The sequence below is a fragment of the Coturnix japonica genome, chromosome Z, assembly GCF_001577835.2.
Source record: "Coturnix japonica isolate 7356 chromosome Z, Coturnix japonica 2.1, whole genome shotgun sequence".
Taxonomy (NCBI): Eukaryota; Metazoa; Chordata; class Aves; order Galliformes; family Phasianidae; genus Coturnix; species Coturnix japonica.
In genome coordinates, this window is record NC_029547.1 from 12,687,657 (window position 1) to 12,709,268 (window position 21,612).

The 21,612-nt window shown below is 37.8% G+C and overlaps 1 protein-coding gene across 1 annotated transcript in view; it reads right to left on the minus strand.

Annotated features, from left to right (window-relative positions):
- Positions 1-21,612, minus strand: part of DMGDH (dimethylglycine dehydrogenase) — a 42,124-nt gene continuing 20,512 nt past the window's right edge. The window contains exons 8-16 of the mRNA XM_015848641.2: positions 20,006-20,175; positions 19,720-19,873; positions 19,167-19,332; positions 16,904-17,034; positions 14,423-14,640; positions 13,392-13,549; positions 12,253-12,312; positions 1,469-1,603; positions 1-777 (exon numbers count right to left, since the gene is read on the minus strand). Of these exons, the coding sequence (XP_015704127.1) occupies positions 562-777; positions 1,469-1,603; positions 12,253-12,312; positions 13,392-13,549; positions 14,423-14,640; positions 16,904-17,034; positions 19,167-19,332; positions 19,720-19,873; positions 20,006-20,175 (1,408 nt within the window). The 3' untranslated portion in view covers positions 1-561. The remainder of the gene's footprint in view (positions 778-1,468; positions 1,604-12,252; positions 12,313-13,391; positions 13,550-14,422; positions 14,641-16,903; positions 17,035-19,166; positions 19,333-19,719; positions 19,874-20,005; positions 20,176-21,612) is intronic.

The window sequence follows — 21,612 nt, forward strand, 5'->3', positions numbered from 1 at the left end:
ATCAGCAATTCAGTTTGCCTTTAATATTGTTTTTATTACTTTGTAATGATTCATGGGATAGATTTCAATTCTCTTGTGAGCATTTTTGTGCATAACAGTGATATTATTTTATTGATAAGTTTGTGAAGTTATAGCCAGTTGTAAGGATAAGCTACATTAGCCCAAGGACAGATGAAGGATGAACTATGAGTCTCCAGGTGAAGGAATAATTTGCTATTAGTCAATACTAAGAGCAATCTTTTCCTCTGCCTGAATTCAGATCTGACAGCCAAAATCTGAGCAAGCTGAATCAAGGATCTACTCATTCCCAGCCATTTTCTGCTCTCAGCTGTTACTGACAAGAGTGAACACATACTGGTCCATCAGCTGTGCTCTGATCTCTGAAATGAACAGTGGATACAGAGAAGCCAGAGGGCAATGCCATCAAATTTTCCAGTGAAGAATGGCAATCAGGTTCTTATGTTCAGTAATTAAGGACCCTGAGTAGTTTAATTCTCTTAATTGCATGCATAGAAAAAGAACTATTTCATACTGCACGATTTCCTGTATTCTCATTTGTGTTTATATTTTGGGACTTTGACCCTTTCTCTGAAGGCGTGTTCTTGTTGGCTCGGTCAGCACCAGTGGCTCTTGTATCACAGCTGCTGAATAATTTTTTCCTAAAAGTTCAACTTCTAACTTCTGTCCAACTTTGCTGAGCTCTATGGGAACATATGCAAAAGCCAGACTCTGCTTAGCGCTATAGCTGAAACATCCAGATGTGGTGTTGCCAATAACCTGAAAAAAACAACACAACAAAAAGCCAAGTCCTTAATGCATATATTCAACATCAGCTGAGTTTGTTGGTTGGTTGTTCGTTTGTTCTTATGACACACAATCCAAAATTAGTATCTGAGGTGTATATTTCGTATGTGAAGTAAATTTCAGGTGCATTGTGCTGTTCATAACATTCTCCATGGATGGCATCACCTTAAGCTGGTAAACTTTTGCTCAGTGAAAAACAGTTTATTCCTGTTGCATTCAGCTCAGTTTTTACCAGGAACAAACACATTACACATGTATACACACACAATTTATCTATATATAGCAGATACACAATGTTTTAATTGCTAGTAAGTGTCTCAGTGCATAATCTGACCTGAAGTGTGAGTGCCTAAGCTTTACTGGTGGTTTTTTTTTTTTCTTTTAAGCAAATAACAGAAATTATCTTAGAACAATGATTAACTTGTAGAATGACTTAGTTCAATAAATGGATGACCATACTTCAGTCTCTTCTGTTCCTGTGTCTGTGACAGCATTCAGTACATAAACAATGCTGTTTCCTACCTGAAGATTAGAAAATGGTGTCATAGCTTAAAATTCGTCTGTGCCAGCAGAACAAAGATATTATATTCACACTTGAAACACTAAGTAAGATTCTGTTCATGAATTAACTTTAGTTTCTTGTAACATGACCTATAGTCATTACCTTGCCATTATGCCACACACTTTCATTTCCCTCTGGATCAACATCATCTGTTTCCAGGGTGAGATAAACCAGTCGCCGTTTGAGTCCCTTTTCTTTAATCTGCTTCAGTGTTTTCTTTCCTATAAAGTCTGCAGGCTGAGAAAACAAAACATAATGATGATATTCAGGTTACTTGAGTTTTACAAGGAGGTCAGAGATAAAAACATTTATATTTGTCTTATTCATTTTCCTAGCACTTCAGTATTCTCTATGAAATACAGATCAATTTTTTTGACAGACATTATATCTTGAATCTTGTTGTTTTTATATTGGTACATTTCATCTTGGTAATTTTATTCAGCATCAGCTACTCCTTCTGTTACCTGTTACAATTCCATTCTGATGCCTCTGTGCCAGGGTGCAAATCTGGCAGTTCAGTCCATATTCTTGTTTTAACCTATGAATGGGGAAAAAACTCATATCTGCCATTTTAAGAGATTAAAAAGCATGTTAGCGAAAGAATACTACTGCCATTTTGAGTTCCCTTTTCAGCTTGTCTAGTAAAATACATATAGATGCTCATCTTTTTAGAAGCAGACTGAATAAATACATGACAAGTACTGAGGGAGCCATCTGTAAGTCTCTGCATAGTAAGGGATATATAAGATAGCGTGTATTGTATGCAGTGATGTTGAGATGGCTGAGATGGCTTGATTCCACAGCCAGGATTTTGTCTTCTATTAGCTGTAACACTGACTTTTCTCACACTACTATTTAAGTCTTAGATGTAAATCAGATGACTTCCTTGCTTGATCAGCTGGGAATTAATTGGGAAAACAAGCCATAGGAAGAGCTGTTACTGACTTTGTGCCTCTAGACAGAATGTCTCAAGTGCCTACAGAGAGCAATTCACAACACTGCTGATAGCCTGGCTGAAGTATGTCTACGCCAATGTACACAGAATGGGAAACAAGCAGGAGTTGTTGTGAGCCACAGCATAATTAGAAAACTATGATCTAATCGCAATCACAGAAACATGGTGGGATGATTCATATGACTGGAGCACAATGACTGAGGACTAGAAACTTTTCTGAAGAGATGGACAGGGAAACTGCCCTCTTCACAAAGAGGAGGATAGAGAGCCAAGACCTGCCTCTGAGGAACAGCCATGATTGGGTTAAGAGCCTGTGCCTGAAAATTAGGGACTGGACTAATAAAGCACATCTACTGCGGGCCACCTGACCAGGGGGAGCATTAAACTACTTGGATGTCTGCTGGGAAAGCAACATGGCACGCTCTGTTGAGGATCCTGATCCAGGTACTGAACAGATCAGTCAGGAGTGAAGCATTACTAGACCAGGTGCTCACCAACACAGAGGAGCATATTAAAGAGATTAATACTGGAGGTACTCTGGGCTGCATGCCCTGGTAGAATTTGTGATCTTGAGGGAGACAGCCCTGGAAGAAAGCAGAGTCAGGATCCTCAGCTCCAGGAGAGCAAACTGGCTGTTTAAGGAATTATTGGATGAGATCCCCTGGGAAAGTATTCTTAGGACAAAAGATTGGAGCAGAGCTGGCTGCTCTTGAAGGATGCCTTTCTGAGAGCATAACAGTCTCTCTCCCTGAGTATAGCAAAACAAGCAGAAGAGGCAGAAAGTCATCAGGGCTGAGCAAGAACCTGTTTTCAAACTGAGGGGTAAGAAGGACATGTGCAGCCAGCAGAATCAGGGATGGGTGGCCTGGGAAGGATACAAGGATGTTGTCTGGATGTGCAGAGATGGGATCAGAAAAGTCAAGGCATAGATGTAAGTGCACTTGATGAGGTATGTGAAAAATAAGAAGGGATTCTACAGGTACACTAAACAAGTAAAGGAGAATGTACTCCCTCTGATAAATGAGAAGGGAAAACTAGCTTCAACAGACAAGGAGAAAATTGAGGACACAATGATATGGTCCCACACCAGATCCTTATATTTAAATTGGAGAGCTTAGTGTTCAAAGGATGGACTACTCTGTAGATAAATAACTGGTTGGAAACTGACAGCCAGAGTGTCATGGTCAATTATTCTGTGACCAGGTGGAGGCCAGTCATGAATTATGTCTCCCATGGGCTTGTCTTGGGATGGATGCTCTTTAGCATCTTTGTCAATAACACAGATAAATTGATGGGGTTGGATGCCCCCTCAGCAAGTTTGTGGATGGCACCAAACTGACTGGTGCATTTGATATGACAGAAGGAAGGGATACCATCTAAAGGGAGCAGGACAAGCTTGATAAACTGGCCCCCATGAACCAGATGAGGTTCAACAAAGCCAAAAATTGTGCTGGTTTTTTTTTTTGTTTGTTTTTGTTTTTGTTTTTGTTTTTGTTTTTGTTTTTGCACTTGCATCAGAGCAATCCCAGACATGTATGCAGATACAGACTGGGAGAAGCTGAAAGCAAGACTTGGGAGTTCTGATAGATGAAAAGTTTGACATGGCCCAGAAGGCCAGCAGTATCCTGGGCTACATTAAAGGAAGGGTGGCCAGCAGGGAAAGCTGTTGCTTCCAGTATTTCAAGGGAGCTTATAAACAGAAGTGAAATTAAATTTTTAAACAAGTAGACAGTGACAGAACTAGGGGGAATGGCTTTAAGCTAGAAAAGAGCAGATTTAGATTAGACAGCAGGAAAATATTTCGCTCAGAGTGTGGTGAGGCAATGGAACAGGTTGTTCAGGAGCTGTGGATGCCTATCCCTGGAGGTGTTCAAGGCCAGGTTGGAAGGGGCCTTGTGCAGCCTAACCTAGTACCTGATTTAGTGGTTGGCAACCGTGTCATGGCAGTGCAGTTGGAACTAGATGATCTCTGAGGTACCTTCCGGCCTAAGCCATTCTATGATTCACTGTTTTTTTTTGGCATAGGTCAGACAGAACAAACAATTTGCATTCAACTAAATTGCCAGATGCACATCATCCTGTCCTGTGGGCAAGAAACATAACAGCAGCTAAAAGTTCACCGAGCTTCTTAGCCTTTGCTGAGATGAGTAGCAATGAAAGCTATTTTAAGACACATGGTCCTAGGTCACCGTGACAAGTCTTCTACATCTAAAGCAGAATTTCTAGCCATTTGATGAGAGCTAAAGAGAAAAGGAATGAAATAATGTTGAAAATATCAAGATACTATTTCTGGTATTGTTCTTTAATTTCCATTAAGGATTACAGCCTATAGACCCCAGCAGTTACTTGAAATACACTTGTAATGAGTGCTCTGCTTATAGAGTGATATTCAGAATACCAAGTTCTAAAGTTCTGCTCCTTGTGAGTCAGCAGCGAATCATTATTTTGCAGTAATGCTAGCTAGGATTACAAGCAAAATGTATTATACTTGGAATAGAGTACGGCACAGTTAGAACATGTTCTTATTTCTGAACATCTTATTCTAGTTCATATACGTCTGTTTCTAGGCTCAGAAGAAACCACTAAAGCACCAATGAGTTTTGAAAGATTGGATTGTACAAGCAATGGTGGAAAGCTGCGGGTGTCAAGAAGTGGCTAAGGATCAGACAGTCTGAAAATCAGTGTGGTGACATGCGGAATCGGACTCTATAACCAGAATTAGGTTATAAAGTAGGTCTGTGTTTATTCAGCGCTGGGCACATGGGGGATCACTCCTCGTGTCATGTGCATCAATGGACTGAAGCGTTGGAAAGTTATAGAGCAAGCATATACATATTCATCAAATTTCCAAGAAATCATTAACATAGTCATTGTTTATCTGGAACCTCATTTACATGCTGTCCCTCCTACTGACACATGCGCAGTCTGTAGTGGGGGTCTTGCTCCGGAGGTTGTGGGGATGAAGTCAGACGTCTTCCTCAGGTTACTTCGACCCAGCTCCTCTACTCAATCAGTCAGAATCAATTTCTTTGGCTACCTTTCCCTTCCAGCTGTATTGTCTTAACTATAGACTCAGCTGTGCTACCCCAGCTGTGTTAGCAATGTCGACATGTCCCACTAGTCCTATTCTTCTGACTTTCCCCAAGGCTTAGGATACTTAATCTTCATGAAGGGCCTCTATTTTCTTGATTCTTGCTTTCAGTGGACCAACTGTAGATAAAGGCAGACATTATCCCTAAGTATTATGAATGCTCCACTCTGAAGGGCATCACAAAATACCACCCAGGCTAGACAAAGGACTGGGAGGACTGATTTTAGAACTCTCAGGATGTTGCTAGAAAAGCATAAAGCAACCATACCAGAGCACATCACACAGAGTAGAACACTTTGCACGAGACAGGTATCTAGGAAGCAAATATTTTACAGGTGAGCTGAATGCTGAATCAACTTCCCCTCAGCCCCCAGCATGCCAACGTAGTACATGGTATTTAGTCTCAAGGAATTTAACTGGAACTAAAAACAAGAACTCAAATAAAATGGCATGTGCCCTAGGCCTGTAACCAGGAAGTTAGGTCTCCCCTCAGTCTTGTGTCATATTTACCAACAGAGTGCGGATGTTTCTGACTAAGACATCTAATATAACATTATGGGTGTCTTTAAATTCCTATACGTAGGTCTCTTAGCAAAATCTAAGTGGTAATAGGCAGTACTCTTCAAACCAGCTTCCAGCAGTATTCTTTTACTGTGCCCATTCCCTTCATTAATTCACCCTCTAGTCTTCCAGAATAAAAAAACTAATACATTGGGAGTGCATTATCTCACCACATTGACACAGCTAGTGCTGTACTGACAGCACAGCTTTCTTATTTTTCTATGGTGTATTTAGATACTTGTGAGAGCATAAACAGAGAGAGAACTGAAAGCCCTTAAAACATGTCTCATTTTCACTGGTGTGTGTGTGTGTTTGTGTACTGTTTTTTTAAACTCAGGACTTCCAGTTAATTGTTACCTCTCTAAGTTTCTTTTTTTTTACAAATGGGTGAACAGTTCCATAAAAATGAATGCATCAGTCATAATGAAAACCTTGAGTATGACCTGGTAGCATATAAACACCACTCTAATGGGTCACTTCAAGATTAGCTGCATAAATGATAGTTAATTCCTGTTAATCTACCAATTACTGTAACCTTAAGGTTGACAGCAAAAAGCCCTTGACTTCCATGGTGACCACTACGGAAAACTCAAGGTAGTTTACAGGTTTTATAATCTACACATTTCTGGATTGTTTTCTGTCTGTTCTTTATGGATAGAAAATGCAATTCTTGCTGAATTAATTTCAACTGCACCAGACCTTCTGCCACCAGGAATACATCATTATATTCTGCATGCTAACTGGAGATGGATTTGGCAGCTTTTATACAATGGACTAGTTGTTTGCTGATTTATTCCTTAATGATTGATATTTTTCTTATTATTAGAATTCTGTCCTGGAAAAATAACCTAATGGTAACCCAGAATTCAAGTTGTGCAAAATACACACACACATGCTGACATAAACACAACTTTCAAGAATGAACACATGTATCACAGAACCACAGAACTGCAAGGGTTGGAAGAAGCCTCCCAGGATCATCAATTGCACCCCCTGCTAAAGCAGGTTCCCTAGGGTAGGCTGCACCAGAAAGCATTCAGGTGGATTTGAAGTATCTCCAAAGAAGGAGACTCCACAGCCTGAGAAGCTGGTTCCAGTGCTCAGTCACCCTCACAGGTAAAGGAGCTTGTCCTCATGCTTATATGGAATTTCCTGTGTTCCCTTTGGTGCCCATAACCCCTTGTCCTGCCACTGGGCACTGCTGAAAATAGCCTGGCTCCATCCACTTGACTCCCACACTTTAGATATTTATAACCATTTGACACAATGGAAAGTGATTAATTCAAGTTAACACTGTCTATTCTTGGCAACTTCTTCCTGTTTCTTGGAGAAAATCAGTAAGTTGAGTTTCTATTTCTTTTAGGTCATTGCATTAAATATAATATTAAATACAATGCAAGATTAAATCCATTCAAACTAGAACAACTTATTAACAGGATATTCTGCAAAAGAAAGGAAAGAAAAAAGAAGGGGGAAATATTAAATAATTCCAACCTCAAGCAAATGTCAAATTTGTATTTGTTCCTATTGTTTCTTCACTTAAAAAAAAAAACAAGAAACAAAAAAAAAACACCATGAAATTGAGTAACACGCAATGCTTCACTACTTAATGATTGTCATTAAACTAAGCCTGAAATACAGAAGACTTTCCAGTATTTTAATGTATGCTTCCAAAGCGTTAAGCTGGGGCAGAAGTAATATTTTTCACAGTAAGTAAAAAGAATCAGGATAAGGACAATGGTATTTAGCTTCACATTCTTTAGTTTGGGTGCACTGAAAATAAATAGAAGGGTTTAGCTCTTTACATACTATTTGTAAAGGAAAATTACCACAGTGACAAATCAGTTACAATTTTCAAATAGCATAAAGCTTAGGGGAGGCCACAGGTTATCCAGACTATTAATATATCATACATTTTCCCTTGCCATTCTCCCCATCAGGCTTTCACCTTGTATCAGTTACTCTGTGTTAGTTAGCATAAAATAAGAGCACTTAAGGGTTAAAAAAAAAAACATTAACCAATGAGGTGATTTTAGGCACTGTGGCATACCCCGTATTTCAAACATATACACTGTATTTCAAACACATTTGGTGCTCATTCTAAGGCTCACAGATCCTAATTCTAATTCTTCAATAAGTTACTTAAGGAAAGGAAATACAAAGTGTGTACGAAGCTTCAGATTTTCTTTTTTAAACTGTGCTGCTTAGTGGCATAAAGTCTGGGTTTCCTGGAAGAAAACTGTCAAATCCCTTCAGGAATAACTAGCAGCAAAGATATGCAAATCTCTTTTAATAATAAAATGTAATTGTCATTTATTTGGAATCCTTCTTATGCGTGTGGGCATACAGCCAAATTATGTACACAAAGGCACCCAGCTGAGTGAGGCAGCACCAACAGATGCTGCAATCTGCTATAACCATGGCACTACAACTCACTGGAGACAGCATCAATGCAGTATTTTGAAAATAATTATTTTTACTTGAATGCTCTTGAATAATTTCAGGGTTATGCCCCAAATGGTATCAGAGAGTGATAGCTGAAGATCATTTTCCCCCACAGGTAGCAAATATTTGAAGAATTTGTTTTCCAGCACCAAACCAAAGCTGCAGTTTATACTGCATTAAACAATTTTCTAAAGGATACACGGCCAGTCAGTATGTGTGGTACCTTCACCTTTCACTTCACCTTTCACTCAGTCTGCCTAAGCCCTTCTTGAATGCAAACAAGCAGCTTTAAGAATCTGTTTAAAACAAACTGCTGATGAATTATTTTTGCTCAAAATTCCTGGCTTGGTGGGCGCCTATAGCTTTATATGACCCAACATAGTGGGAGAGACCCAAGTGTGCATTTTATACAGAAAACAAAACCTCTGCAGATATTTTCATACCCTGTGTAAACTGATGGGATAAAACCTTTGTTTTCATGACCTGCCTGGACATCCAATGAAACAACTACAGTGTATGAATCCACTCCCATCTCCTTTTCTTGTTTAAAGAGGAGGTGGCACAGAATCTTATTCTGGATTATGAAGTGGAGTCAGTAATTACTACTATGTTCATTCCTCTATGAACAGGTGGGATGCAAGTCACTGAAAGGGAATGCTGGACAGACCTTAACAAAAGGGGGAAATTACAGAAACTCTTGCAGGTTCACCAACATCAGAGTTGGAACTGTGCTTCCTGCACACCCGATCGGTAATTGTCAGGCATTTCATCCATGAAGCCTGCCTTATATAGAGTATACTGCATTTTAGGAGCAAGAAAATAACTATTTATCACTTGCTATGGCCCTGCCAACACAGGACCATTATAAAGTCAGGGACTAAGTAAAACAGAAATTCAGTTAAGAAAACATGCACAAAGGGCAGCCCTGCACATGGTAGAGGGTTAGAATTAAATGATCTTTAAGGTCCCTTCCAACCCAAGATATTCTATAATGCTATGATATGGTAATACAAAGAGTTGGGCTGATACAACTGAGGGGTACTTCTAGAAGAGTGGAAAGGAAGCAGATACACAACTGGGGAGATCACGGATGTGTAACACTGAACTTACTACAAAAGGAATAAAATATGTCCAATAGGTGAAATAGCAACAGCCACCACTGAATTCCAATGCAAAGTAAGAAGTGGCAGGATTGCAGTTTAAGAAGCACTGTTTGACATTTAAATGCAATACTGGTGGAGACAGAAACATTGAGAAGCTGACAGGGAAGGAAAAAGGAAATAAACCAGGTTAAAAAAACCTGCAGGTATCATAGGCCTAAGAAAATGCAAAGGGGTGGAGATTGCGGGTAATATATAATCCAGGAAGGAAAAAAAAAAAAAAAAAAAGAACTTTGAATAGAGATATTGCCTCAATACATAAACAGGACAAAGAAACGCTGTCTCTAATAAAGGTATTTCCTACTAAAGGAAAAAAAAAAAAAAAGCTAAATATTGGCTAAGCTCATAGATGAGTGTATTAAAACAGAATCCCCACGGGTTTCCGTCATCTGCTGCCTTCCCCCCCCAAAAACTGCAGTGAGCTGATGCTGCACACACTGCCCAGCAGATGGCAGCCTTGCATATATATCACAGCAAGTTAAATGCCAACAGATAAACACGGAGTTTTGTGTCACAACAAAAACGATAGTTTGGTTATGAAGCAAAAACAGATGCATCCTTTTTCATCCTTAAAGACATCCTGTGAATTTCCTGACACAAAGCTGATTAGGACCCTACTGAATAATTTGTAACAGAGTGCTTACTCGTGAGTAGAAAGTATGGTGTCTAACAAAGAATATTCAGCAAAAACAGTTGAATAAAGAGACTAGAGATACTTTAAAAATACCACTCCTGAAACAGGAAGATTTTATTGTGAATTTATAAAAACGATGTGCACACTAACTTCGAAATTCTATTATCATCCCTCCACTTTGATTTAATCACAGCCCATCCTGCCCATCTCCACAAGGAACAAACACCATCAACAAAACAATAAGGGAGTACTAAGAAGAAGCCAGACAAAAACATCTAGAACAATACAACCTCTTCATCTTTTGATAAAATGAATCTTTCCACTGAAATCACGAGGAAACCAATTTAAGCTTTTAAGAATTTTTCATGTTACTTATCACAAATAAAATGAATGGTCTCTACATACCTGAGGTTGATGCATACACTAAGGTTTGCATAACACAAAGAAATACCGAGATTTTATTGGGAATTTTCACCTCTTTATGTTTGTCCTGTAGATTTTTGAATATGCTCTTGTGGAAAATATCTTTGATCGTGTTACCTTCATAGGCATTTGGCTATTCATTCACTATAATCTGCTTATAAGCTGTTTGTATTTCCATGACTTATGATTCACTTACATTGAAGTGAGCTATTTTAGCTGTTTGTTGTGCAGTAAGAAGCGCTATCCAATAACCAGCTGAATGGTTCGTTTTTGTTTTAATATACACAGAAATAAGCACTTTCTGCTATTGGGGGTGCACAGTTAAAGTTATGGTTCCTATCAGAAATTTCCCGCAGACCAAGATGTCAAACAAGAATCTGTTATGGCCTTGTTTTGTTTTGTTTTGTTTTTTAAGAAGAAGAAGAAGTTTCTTTGACAATAGGAACAGCTGATAGCCATGATAAAAGAATATTTAGCTCGTATTCAGTCATAGTGTCCTGTAGGAACTGCTGAAATCTATGCCATGCCAAATGGACATCAAAGCCAGAGACAGGAAATTGTAGCTAAAAATGGGATTCGCCATCCTAAGCTGCCAAAAACAAGAGTAAATAATCTCACATGGCGCTTCATGCTACACTGTTTAGACTGCTTCCAGTAACTGAGTTAATTCAGGTACCTCTGCAGTGTCAACATACAGTCACAACTGCCCTCTCCTCTAAGTCAATAAATAAACATCGATTATTTCATTCTTCACGTTTGTTCGACAAAACTAGCAAATGTTTTCAGGCTGACATCCTGCTTCTATGACAGAGGTTCTCTTCACACCTACTTATCTACAGTATGCATAACCATGAATAAAAGTGCAGAACAGTAAAAACCTAAGTGTTTCCTATATATTAGTGCCTTCACATATTCTGCATGGGGATCTTGTCAAGCAACAGCTTCCCTGGCTTGTGACAGTTTTTGTTGGAGCTGGCTTTTCTTAGGTTAGAAACTTCACACCCACAGTATATGTGATCCCTGTTTGAGCTGATAAGCTAACTGGTAGCAACAGGTGGCATCGGAGCTGCACAGGAAGAGATTTCACAGGGTTTCATGGAGAGTTTGGACACTTATTTTGTTTATTTATTTGGAACAGAAAATTACATGGAGTTTCTCTATCTGTTAGACAATAATAGGTTTTGATTTTCTAAAATATTAATATCATAAGAAAATGAGGATGGCAATAAAGGGAGATAGAATAATGATTTTTACTTGTATTAAACATTTAAATTCAACTAATCCCATTCTCTAAACTGCAACTCAGACAAGAACAAGTTATGAACAGGGATCTCCTCAGAAATTCTATCAAAACTTTTTAAAAAAAATTTTTATATAGACAACATCAAATTTAATACTTGCAAGTTTCCAATCTAATATATACTTTTGTTATCGAGAATCACGGAAAAAAAATACATACATTTGAGTCCGTACTTAGTACTATATACTGCAAAAAATGTTGCTCAGCTCATTTTCTAATACCTGTTTTATTTTACAGACAACAACAATTTTTCTTTTCAGACATTGGAAAGGATAACTTTGCACATAACAGAACATTCTGAAAGTAATGGGACATACCTTGTTTAGCTTTACAAAATATTCCAGTCCAGCTTCCAAGGGATTAGTGTCACAGTTCATCTGTTAAAGAAAAAAAAAAAACAAAAGCCATCTCTACATGGTGGCCTATAGCAGGTTTTACCTTTAAAAAAATAAAATTATTATTATCCTGTGCATCTTTCTATTTATTTCTGGATCAAATGACATCCACATTGCTTATGTGTAACATCCATCTGAATACACTGTAAGCTTCCTCATACATGACTTCAAGCATAATATTTTATTATCCTTAACATGAAGTGTACATTCGTAACTCCTGAATTTAAGTTTCAATGTGCAAAGTGAATACACATTACAATCAGAAATGAGAGTTTTTTTCAAAGCAGAATGGAACCTGCAGAAGCTTGAATAATTGGGTTATAAAAATTAACTGCAACACACCAGAATGCCTCAGCTAGAGACAAAAATAAGATACAATGCCAGGTTTTCTTACTGCCTTCCTACTGGGGGACGGAGGGATAATGGTTTGTTGGGCAGCGTTACAAGCAAGAATGAAAATAATTGTCAGTGAACCAAGCAAAAGTACTCCTAAATGCCCAGCATTTTGTCTTCCTTGTTTCTTTCCTTTCCAAAGGAATCACACAAAAAAATCAGGTAAGCAGAATTTTACTGCTTTTCCCCCAGTTCTCTAGCTCTCCTGAGTATTTCCTTACTGTGGTAAGTAAATTCACTAGAAAGAAACTAATGGGAAATGAGTAAGTTACAGACACATGATAGAGCAAGAATAACTGGCCTCTCATGACATAATTACTCAGAAATAAAACATTTTCAGAACCTATCTGCCAAATCTTTGATTTCAAAAGCCTAAACTCAGCAAGACCATCATAATTTTGTGATACACAATGGGCAAAAGTATCAGTGAATCAACACAAGTGTCTCTCTGCCAGCAGAGCATTGGAGTACAGTAGTTATTTTTTCATTTAGAAAAGGCGCTGTTCAAAATTACAGTACTTTCAGCTCAAAACAGATTTCTTTTTATGCTAAACTTAAAAACTGGAACAAGAAACAAAGACTATCTGTGTTAATTCAGACTAAAAGCTGCGTAGTCATAGTGAAATAAAGAAACAGAAAGAATAATAAAAAAAGTTTTACTTCCTGACCTCTGCCCCCCAGGCTCGGAAACCCTTTTCTAGCCTTAAAGCATTCAGAGCATATGTTCCAAAGTTGTCAATTCCCTCTTTTTGGCCAGCATCCATGATTGCATTGTAAAGAGCTACAGAGTCTTCTTTTCTATGATACAGTTCCCATCCCAATTCACCTGTTTGACAAACAAGATTAGTATTTCCATCAACTCAGCATTGAAACAAACCTAGTAACTAATGCAGTCTGTTGGTAAAAAGTAAGGAGCAGCACTGTATTCGTTAACGTTATAGGGCCAATTCTGCTATCATACAGAAAGCCAATTTCCCTGTAAGAACCACAAGAGAATTCATGCCCTAGCTCTTAAGCAGTGGTAATATTATTCTAATTTAAAATGTTTACTGACATCTAAGTGGGGAAAAAAAAAAAAAAAAAGACCCAAAATATTGGCAAGAAAAGATCATGTAACAAAGTTGCACTTAGGGATGAAGCTTAAGACATTATAAGCAGGTGATGAATCTACAAGTGAACAGCACATGTAACACTGCAAATAAGCAAAAAGTGAACATTTCATACTTTGCACACTAGAAAGAGAATATGAATTTCAGTGACTTCAGCTGCTTCAGAAAGCTCTGAATTCATTCAATTGCAATAGAGATTAACATAAAAAAAAATTAACTCAGAAAAGCTAATATTCCAAATTTCAGTGTTACATTTTAAAAGCACTTGACAAAAAATATACGGTAATCCAAAACCAATTCCTGACGTTGGTTTTGCAGCAAATACCACAGAGGTTATCAGAACTGCCCTTTTGTTCTGTAAAATAAATATTTACACCACAGGATATTCTAGAGAAGAGGATCTTGGAAAATTTGGAACCGACCATGACCAGATTACATGTGAAAAATCAATGAGCTGGGTTTCCTCACACATAAAAAAAAGCATGGTGAACCTACTTAAGAACATACAGTGAGGTTTATTATTCAATATACTTTTGATTATACTAATTATATATTTTTTTTCCTCTTAAAGAGTCTTCTCTATCACTCACCTGTGTATGATATCCTTATGGCAGTAACAGCAATATCAGAGAGTTTCAAATGTCTAGACTGGAGAAATTTAAATGAGTCATCACTCAGATCCTCAGTTGTCAATTTCTGGAGGACCTGTCGTGCATATGGACCTGCTATACCCAGTACTCCCATCTCATCGGTCACGTTTTCTATTTCAACTTTGTATCCACCTCTCGCTACTTCCTCTTCTATCCATCTGCATGTAAAACACAACAGTGATGTTAACTTTATGTTCTTGATCCATATCAAGAGTAAAAATAAAAGTGTTTTTTTTTTTTTTCTTACTGCTCAAATTCCGGTGAGGTAACTGGTAAAAGAACACAAGTGTCTGAGGTACAATGAGGAAAGCGGGAGAACTTAGATACACTATTTCACGGAATATTTCACAGAATCACAGAATGGCTGAGGTTGGTAGCGGTCTCTGGGTATATCTGCTGCAACCCCTGCCCAAGCAGGGACACCCAGAGCAGGGTGCCCAGGACCATGACCAGGTGACTTCTGAAGATCTCCAAGGAGAAGATTCTGTGGGCAACGTGTCCTACTGTTCTGTCACCAGCATAGTAAAAGTGCTGTTCCTTAATGTTCAGACAGAACCTTCCGCATTCCAGTATGCATCCAGTATCTGTTGTCCTGACAAATTACCACTAAAAACAGACTGGTTCTGTCCTCTTTACATCTGCCCTTCAGGTATTTATATACACATTGCTAACTTTCCATTTAAGCATTCTCACATCCATGCTGAACAGTCCCATCTCACTCAGCCTTTCCAACTGGGAGAGATGCTTCAAGTCCCTTCATCAACTTAATGGTCCCTGATTGGATTCTGTACAGTATAGCTATGTCTATTCTACTGGACTGCCCAGAACTAATCACACTATTCCACATGAGGCCCCATTAGTGCGGAAGGGAAGGATTACCTCCTTCAACCTGTCAATGATACTACTGCCCAGGATACACCAGCTTTTTTTCTGCAAGGCTCATGCTCAACCTGGTGTCCATCTGGATCCTGAGATCCTTTTCTACCAAGCTTCTTCCTGGTGGTCTCCACCACTGAATTCTGGGCTCTGGTCTCAGCCATTCAGCCAAGTTTCAATCTACCTCGCTGTCTGTCCATGTAGCTCATAGCTTGTCTACAAGAATCTTGTGGGTGACTGTGTCAAAGCTCATATTGAAGACCAGGTGGACAATACCCACTGCTCTACTCTCACCTATCAAGCTAATCATTTCATCACAGGAACATATCAATTTGGTCAAGCATGACATCTTGGCAAATCCGTGCTGACTGTTAGGAGAAAGAATTGAAATCTTAAAATCATAAGACTTGAACACAGACATGCATTTGGATTCAGAAGGTGTTAATAAAATCTCAGTATACAAAAAGAATAAGCATCAAACAGAATGAACGTAATGAACTTCAACATAAATTTCTGGGCTGACATAAATGTACAAATGTTATTGTTGCTTCCTGAATGCAGTATTTAAAGTACTGGCAGCAAGTTTAGCTTGCAGTCTTGCTCTGATTAGAAACTAAAGCTGCATACATCTTTCAGGAAATTCACAAAGTAAATGAAAGGGTTTGTTTTTTAAAAAATCTTATGAATTACTGTTTTGTTAAACAGTGTTTAATGACCTCAGGCCCAAGGAAGTACCAAAAAGAACTGCAGAAATTCTTCAAAAGTAAATGCATTAGGCCTGTCCTTTTTTACAAGCATGGGACTGTTAGAGAAGTGCAATATGCATCATGTGTAAGGGTAGTAAATTTCAACTTTCATGTATTAATTCACTTTGAAGAACTGTTGTCAGAAATTATAGGAAAAATCTTCTTTTTCTGTATTATGTCTGTACAGGCACTAATAACACTATAAACATGTATCTGATTGGAAAAAAATATCCAGTGCATCTTACTGAAAGAAAAAAAATGAAATGGAGTCAACCTGCAGCTGCTTCTACCTCCTTTCTTTCACTTCACTTTCTGGCCCCAGAGCCCAAAGCAGAAGACATTATCACAGTATCAGAAATAATACTATTCATCTCCATTAGCCAGGTCAGTGCCTCTGGGGTCATCTGTGTTAAAAGTCAGTTCTCTTTTTTACGTAAGAGAAAACACTGGAAAGGAACAACCATGCCATGTTCCATCGTACAATGCCAAACACAAATAGGTTCAATAACAAAACAAGAACTACTTAGATTAAAGCATATTACATAACTGTCAGTAAATTATCCACCTTTTATACCAACATTAAACCCAATATTCAACTGCCTATATTTCAGGATTCAGTTAAAACAAGTTACTAGGAAAACAAGTGAATTATCACTTATTCAATGAATATGTAGAATTATCTTGAAACTAGTGAAATGACTGTTGAATAATTATTAAGAATCTGGAACTTATTAAAATGATCTCTATATTAATATGATTGTATGGCATTATGTACTTACGATATCAAAAATAAGTTTACCTCAGATCATGAAGTTCTGACCCTGAGCCAGTTACAAGCATAAATTCTCCTGGATACAGTTGAGACACTGTTAGCTCAGCATAAACTTTTCCTCTGGGTGTCAACATATGGCTTATATTTGTGGAACCAACCTACAGAGTACAATTTCTAGTTAGTAAACATGCAGAGAAAAACCTCTGAATTTTTAATCATCATTAAATATGTGGAAATACGCGTTTACTTAACAACTTTTTATGCTTGTTCTACTATAACCTAACAAGAGAGAATCAGCCAAGCTTAACATTTACAGGCTAAATTCCATATATTTCTCCATAGAAATCACATAAATAAAGATCTTTGTAAATATTTTCTGGTCGTGTATTAAACGTTACCAAGAACGCACTTTAGATGCAAACAGATCCAATGAATTTGAGTTTGTTTGCTGATCACCAGAATTTAAAAAAAAAAACCTTGTACAGAACATTGATGTAAATATTCTTTTTCAACCATGTGAATAACACTTTCAAAGCCCAAAAGGATGACATATTCTGTGTCTCTTAATTTAAAGGAAAAACCACTAAGCTTGCTTATGTTTTTCTGCCTCGATGTATTCACTTCTTTCATATTTTATCCAGTTCTTGCTTATGAATCAACATCATTGTATATCTGGATCAGATTCTGTGTATAAATGTTTTCCCAAAAGGCAAAATTTCAACAGGAATTTAGCTGTGACGGTAACATGTATGCATGTTCATACAGATGCCATCTGTACAAACAGAAATTTAAATGTGCCGGAGCAATGTTGTACACCTTTTGCTTTCTTTTGCTCTTTCTTATTCCCCTCAGCAACTCTTCCATATCCTACAGAAATTATTCATTTTTGTCTTCATAATTTCCCATTTAATGTTGCTTTAACTTCAAAATATAAATGTATTCAACAAGTGTTAGCAATGCCAGCTGATGATAGTCACACCACCTCTACACAAAGCTGGAGAGAAGACGTTTAAACTATTTAATACAGTATAATATATGACCATGTGGCAGTTTAGGATCTTTTTTTTTCCTCTCAGATCTATGGGACAAGATTCTTGTGTACAGGCTTCACATCCAGCTGGCTCTGAACTCCAAGAAGACTTCTAGCTTCATGACTATAGTTTCAGTGTACTTAATGTTTTCCCCATGTCTCCTCCTTTTGCTGTCTAAAGTAGACAAAACCATAATCTATAGCCAGAAAGAAAAGTGTAATTCCATCCTGGAATAACAGAACCTCATGGCTGTAGCACTTCAGAAAAGAACAAGACATACCTTTTGAAGCAAATCATTGAGTCACAGAGTTGTTGACATTAGAAAGGATCTCATATACGAATGACTGGCCCTAGATCTCTGCAGTTAGGCACTAGATGAGAATGGCTTACAAAGCAGGAAGACAAAAGGGACTCAAGGAGCACTACCATGAACTGAGGACCAGTAATAAGAAGCCTGAGTTAGTTTGCCAGCGTGCCATTCTTCATATTCTGAGTATCTGTGAGCAGATTCGGAATTGTGGAGAAAGGACAGGTGTGAGTTTGAAAGCTGAACACCTTGAACATTTGCAACCCGGCCTGCTCTAGGCAGCCAGATATAACAAACAGTCATTATGAGCTGTGTGGAAAACAAGCATGAGATAAATTTAAAAACAAAACAGAACGTTCATTTGGAGATTCAGAAAAAATACAAAATCCAGCTATGGTCTGGCAAGAACACATCCCATTGCTATCCTTTGCTACTTGAAGCTGCATCTTAGGCAAGCAGCTTCCAAGTTATTCAAGTATCATTGTAAATGAACTCCAGGTTTTCTTTAGATCAGGATTTGAAACATGAACTTTTTGTCTGAATGTGAGAAAACACGTTTTTAATGTGAGCCTGACAAAGCACTGGAATGGAGTACCCAGAATGGTTTTGGAGTATCCATCCTTTGAGATATTCAAAACCCATCTGGACACAGTCCTGGGCAATCAGCTCTAGGTGGCCTCCTTTAGTAGATGTTCAGACAAGATGACAAGAATAAGGATTCTTATAACATCAACAACTCTGCCACTCAATGATTTGCACAAAAGGTACATCTGAAAGCTACTTCAGTACAAACTCCACAGCTCCTGCTCCTGACACTGAAATTTCTTCAAAGGACAGGAGTGCTTGGCTATCTGAAAGATATTATGACAGTATTATGTCACATTTTCCACTTCTGAAACACATCTTGTTTGCCTAAATCTTACATTAAAACAGTTATCACAATCCCATTTACCTTTGGAACAACATTTGCAAACAGATGATCCAGCAGCTTCACAGAATCAGCACCTTTTACTTTAAACTTGCCAAATGGTGTCAGGTCAATCACACCAACCTTTTCCATAACCTGTTTGTACTCACGACCCACTGGATCAAACCAGTTTGTGCGCCGAAAACTGGGTCTGAAACAGAGCATTCATACACTGAAGCCTTCAGTTTCTTCAGTTCAATAAGAGATAGACATTCCAAATTGTAGGTAGCTTACCCAATATTTTGCTTGGTCTAACATAGCTTAATTATTAAATCCTCTAACAACAGAGAAAGATATGGGTTCATATTTTATCAACCACTCTGTAGAATAAACTGTGAACTGATCAAATGTTGGAAGAAAGTAGTAGTCTGTCATACGTAAATTTACAGAAAAAACAATAATAGAAGATCAACATAGTAGACATCTTTTATCTGAAACAAGTAATCAATGTATCCTTGCCTTTAATCTAAGTCATCTGGCCCTTGCTGACAACTTATCAGACAAAAATAAATATATAAATAAATAATCTTTAATTTACTTGTATCCAGTCTCATCTCCAGGTTTGTAGAACCAATGAGGTTGTTCCCATCCTGCGTGAAATCCCATTGAGCATTTTGTTTTCAGCAAATCATACAGCCCACTAGACCTCTCTGTTGGTCTCCCAGCAAATCTTTCTTCTTTAGGGTAAATAACTAGAGAAGAAAGACAAAAAAAACTACATCACAGAACAGAACGTACAAATGTGTATGTGAACAGAAATCTAGAGGCAGGCTTTGTTGGAACTGATTTTCAGAATATAAGTACAATTAAAAATGTTTTCTTACTAATGTTATTAAAACCGTAAGATTCTCTTGCTTTGACAGCTGTGTATTCTGTAGTGGTCCACTTTCCGTAGCGATTAGGATCTAATTCTATCAGGTCAAATGGAGGTTCCCCTTCAAGGATCCAGTCACTCAGGTACTTTCCTATGCCACCAGCATGTATAATTCCATACCTTTAAAAAAACACAGAAAGCCCTACAGTGCCAAAACTTGCTTTTTTTTTTTCAGTCAATACTAGCACATATTGCTACTACATCCCCTAACTTTTCCTTTTTGTTGTTTGTTCCACTTTGTCTTGTTTCCCAAGATTACATTCTTTACTGACAGATACTTCTACTGCCCCATGGGTAGCAAAACTCCACTGATGTATGGCAGCTGTAGAGCTTAAGACTACAGAAAACTCTGTATCTGAAGTTCAGAATTTAATAGTCTCTGCCAGGAATATTAACAATTAACACTAAAGGAAGTTCTCAATTAAATGATACCCATTAAATACAATTTCTAGCTACAAACTACATCTTTTACAATCAAATTTGATTAAACCAGACTCAGAATTGAAAACAAGACTAAGACATTCTAGCAGCTATGGTGAATGTTCTCATTACAGAGACAAGAACAGCAGCAAAAGTTAAGAGATAGTATTATCAAGACTGTCTTAAGTAAGAGGGTGACACATCAGGACGTAGAGTTCTTTTGTTGGGAATTTGTACTGAAGGAACAATAGAAGACACCAAAGTTAAAACCTCACAAACATTTCATACTCAAAAGTAAAGAAATGATAGATCCAAGGATTTCTTACTAAAGCATTTTGTACATAATTTGATCTTTCAAATACTCAACATCTTAATATCCTTGAGAAAACAGCAATGTAGGAAACATGATATTGTGTTGAGGGACATGGTTTAGTGGGAGCTATTGGTAATAGGTGAATGGTTGGACTTTTAGGTCTTTTCCAACCTTGGTGATTCTGTGATTCTATGAATTGCTGTTCATAATTTTTCTGTGCCCTGAATTAAAAAGATAAAGAACTTCTTAGAAAGAAATAATACAAAATGATCCTACTTCATACACATAAAATGATGATTTAGTCCTATCCCTTAATCCTGGCACTTTCTAGCTGTAGAATGCCTGACTTCACAGTCTCCATGAGATTACTTTGATAAGAGTGCTGCTGTTATAGGGATGTATCTTCACAGTTTTTGGGGGTTTGGCAGTGGCTCTTTTGTTTTGTTTTGTTTTGTTTTGTTTTGAATAAAACTAATATCAGGCATTTGAGCACATGAAGTAGTTCTGCCAAACATACTCCTTTAGGATGTTCATCAGAAATCTTCAGATTCACAAAATAACTGCTTGTAAACAGCCACTAAGTGCTACTGAATAGCTAGCCACTTTTGGTGCTGATTTAGTTAGCCAACTGTGAGATATTCATGGGTTTCAGTTTTGTAAACATAGCTCTAGGAGACATTATAGCCACCCCAAGTTTCCCTGCACCATTAACTGTAACCAAAAGCAGGGATAATGCAGCACAGAGCCCACTATGGATGACAACAGCTCAATCGCAGTGAATTTCTTTTTTATCTTCAGCTGATGACTGGCGAGTTAATGGCACT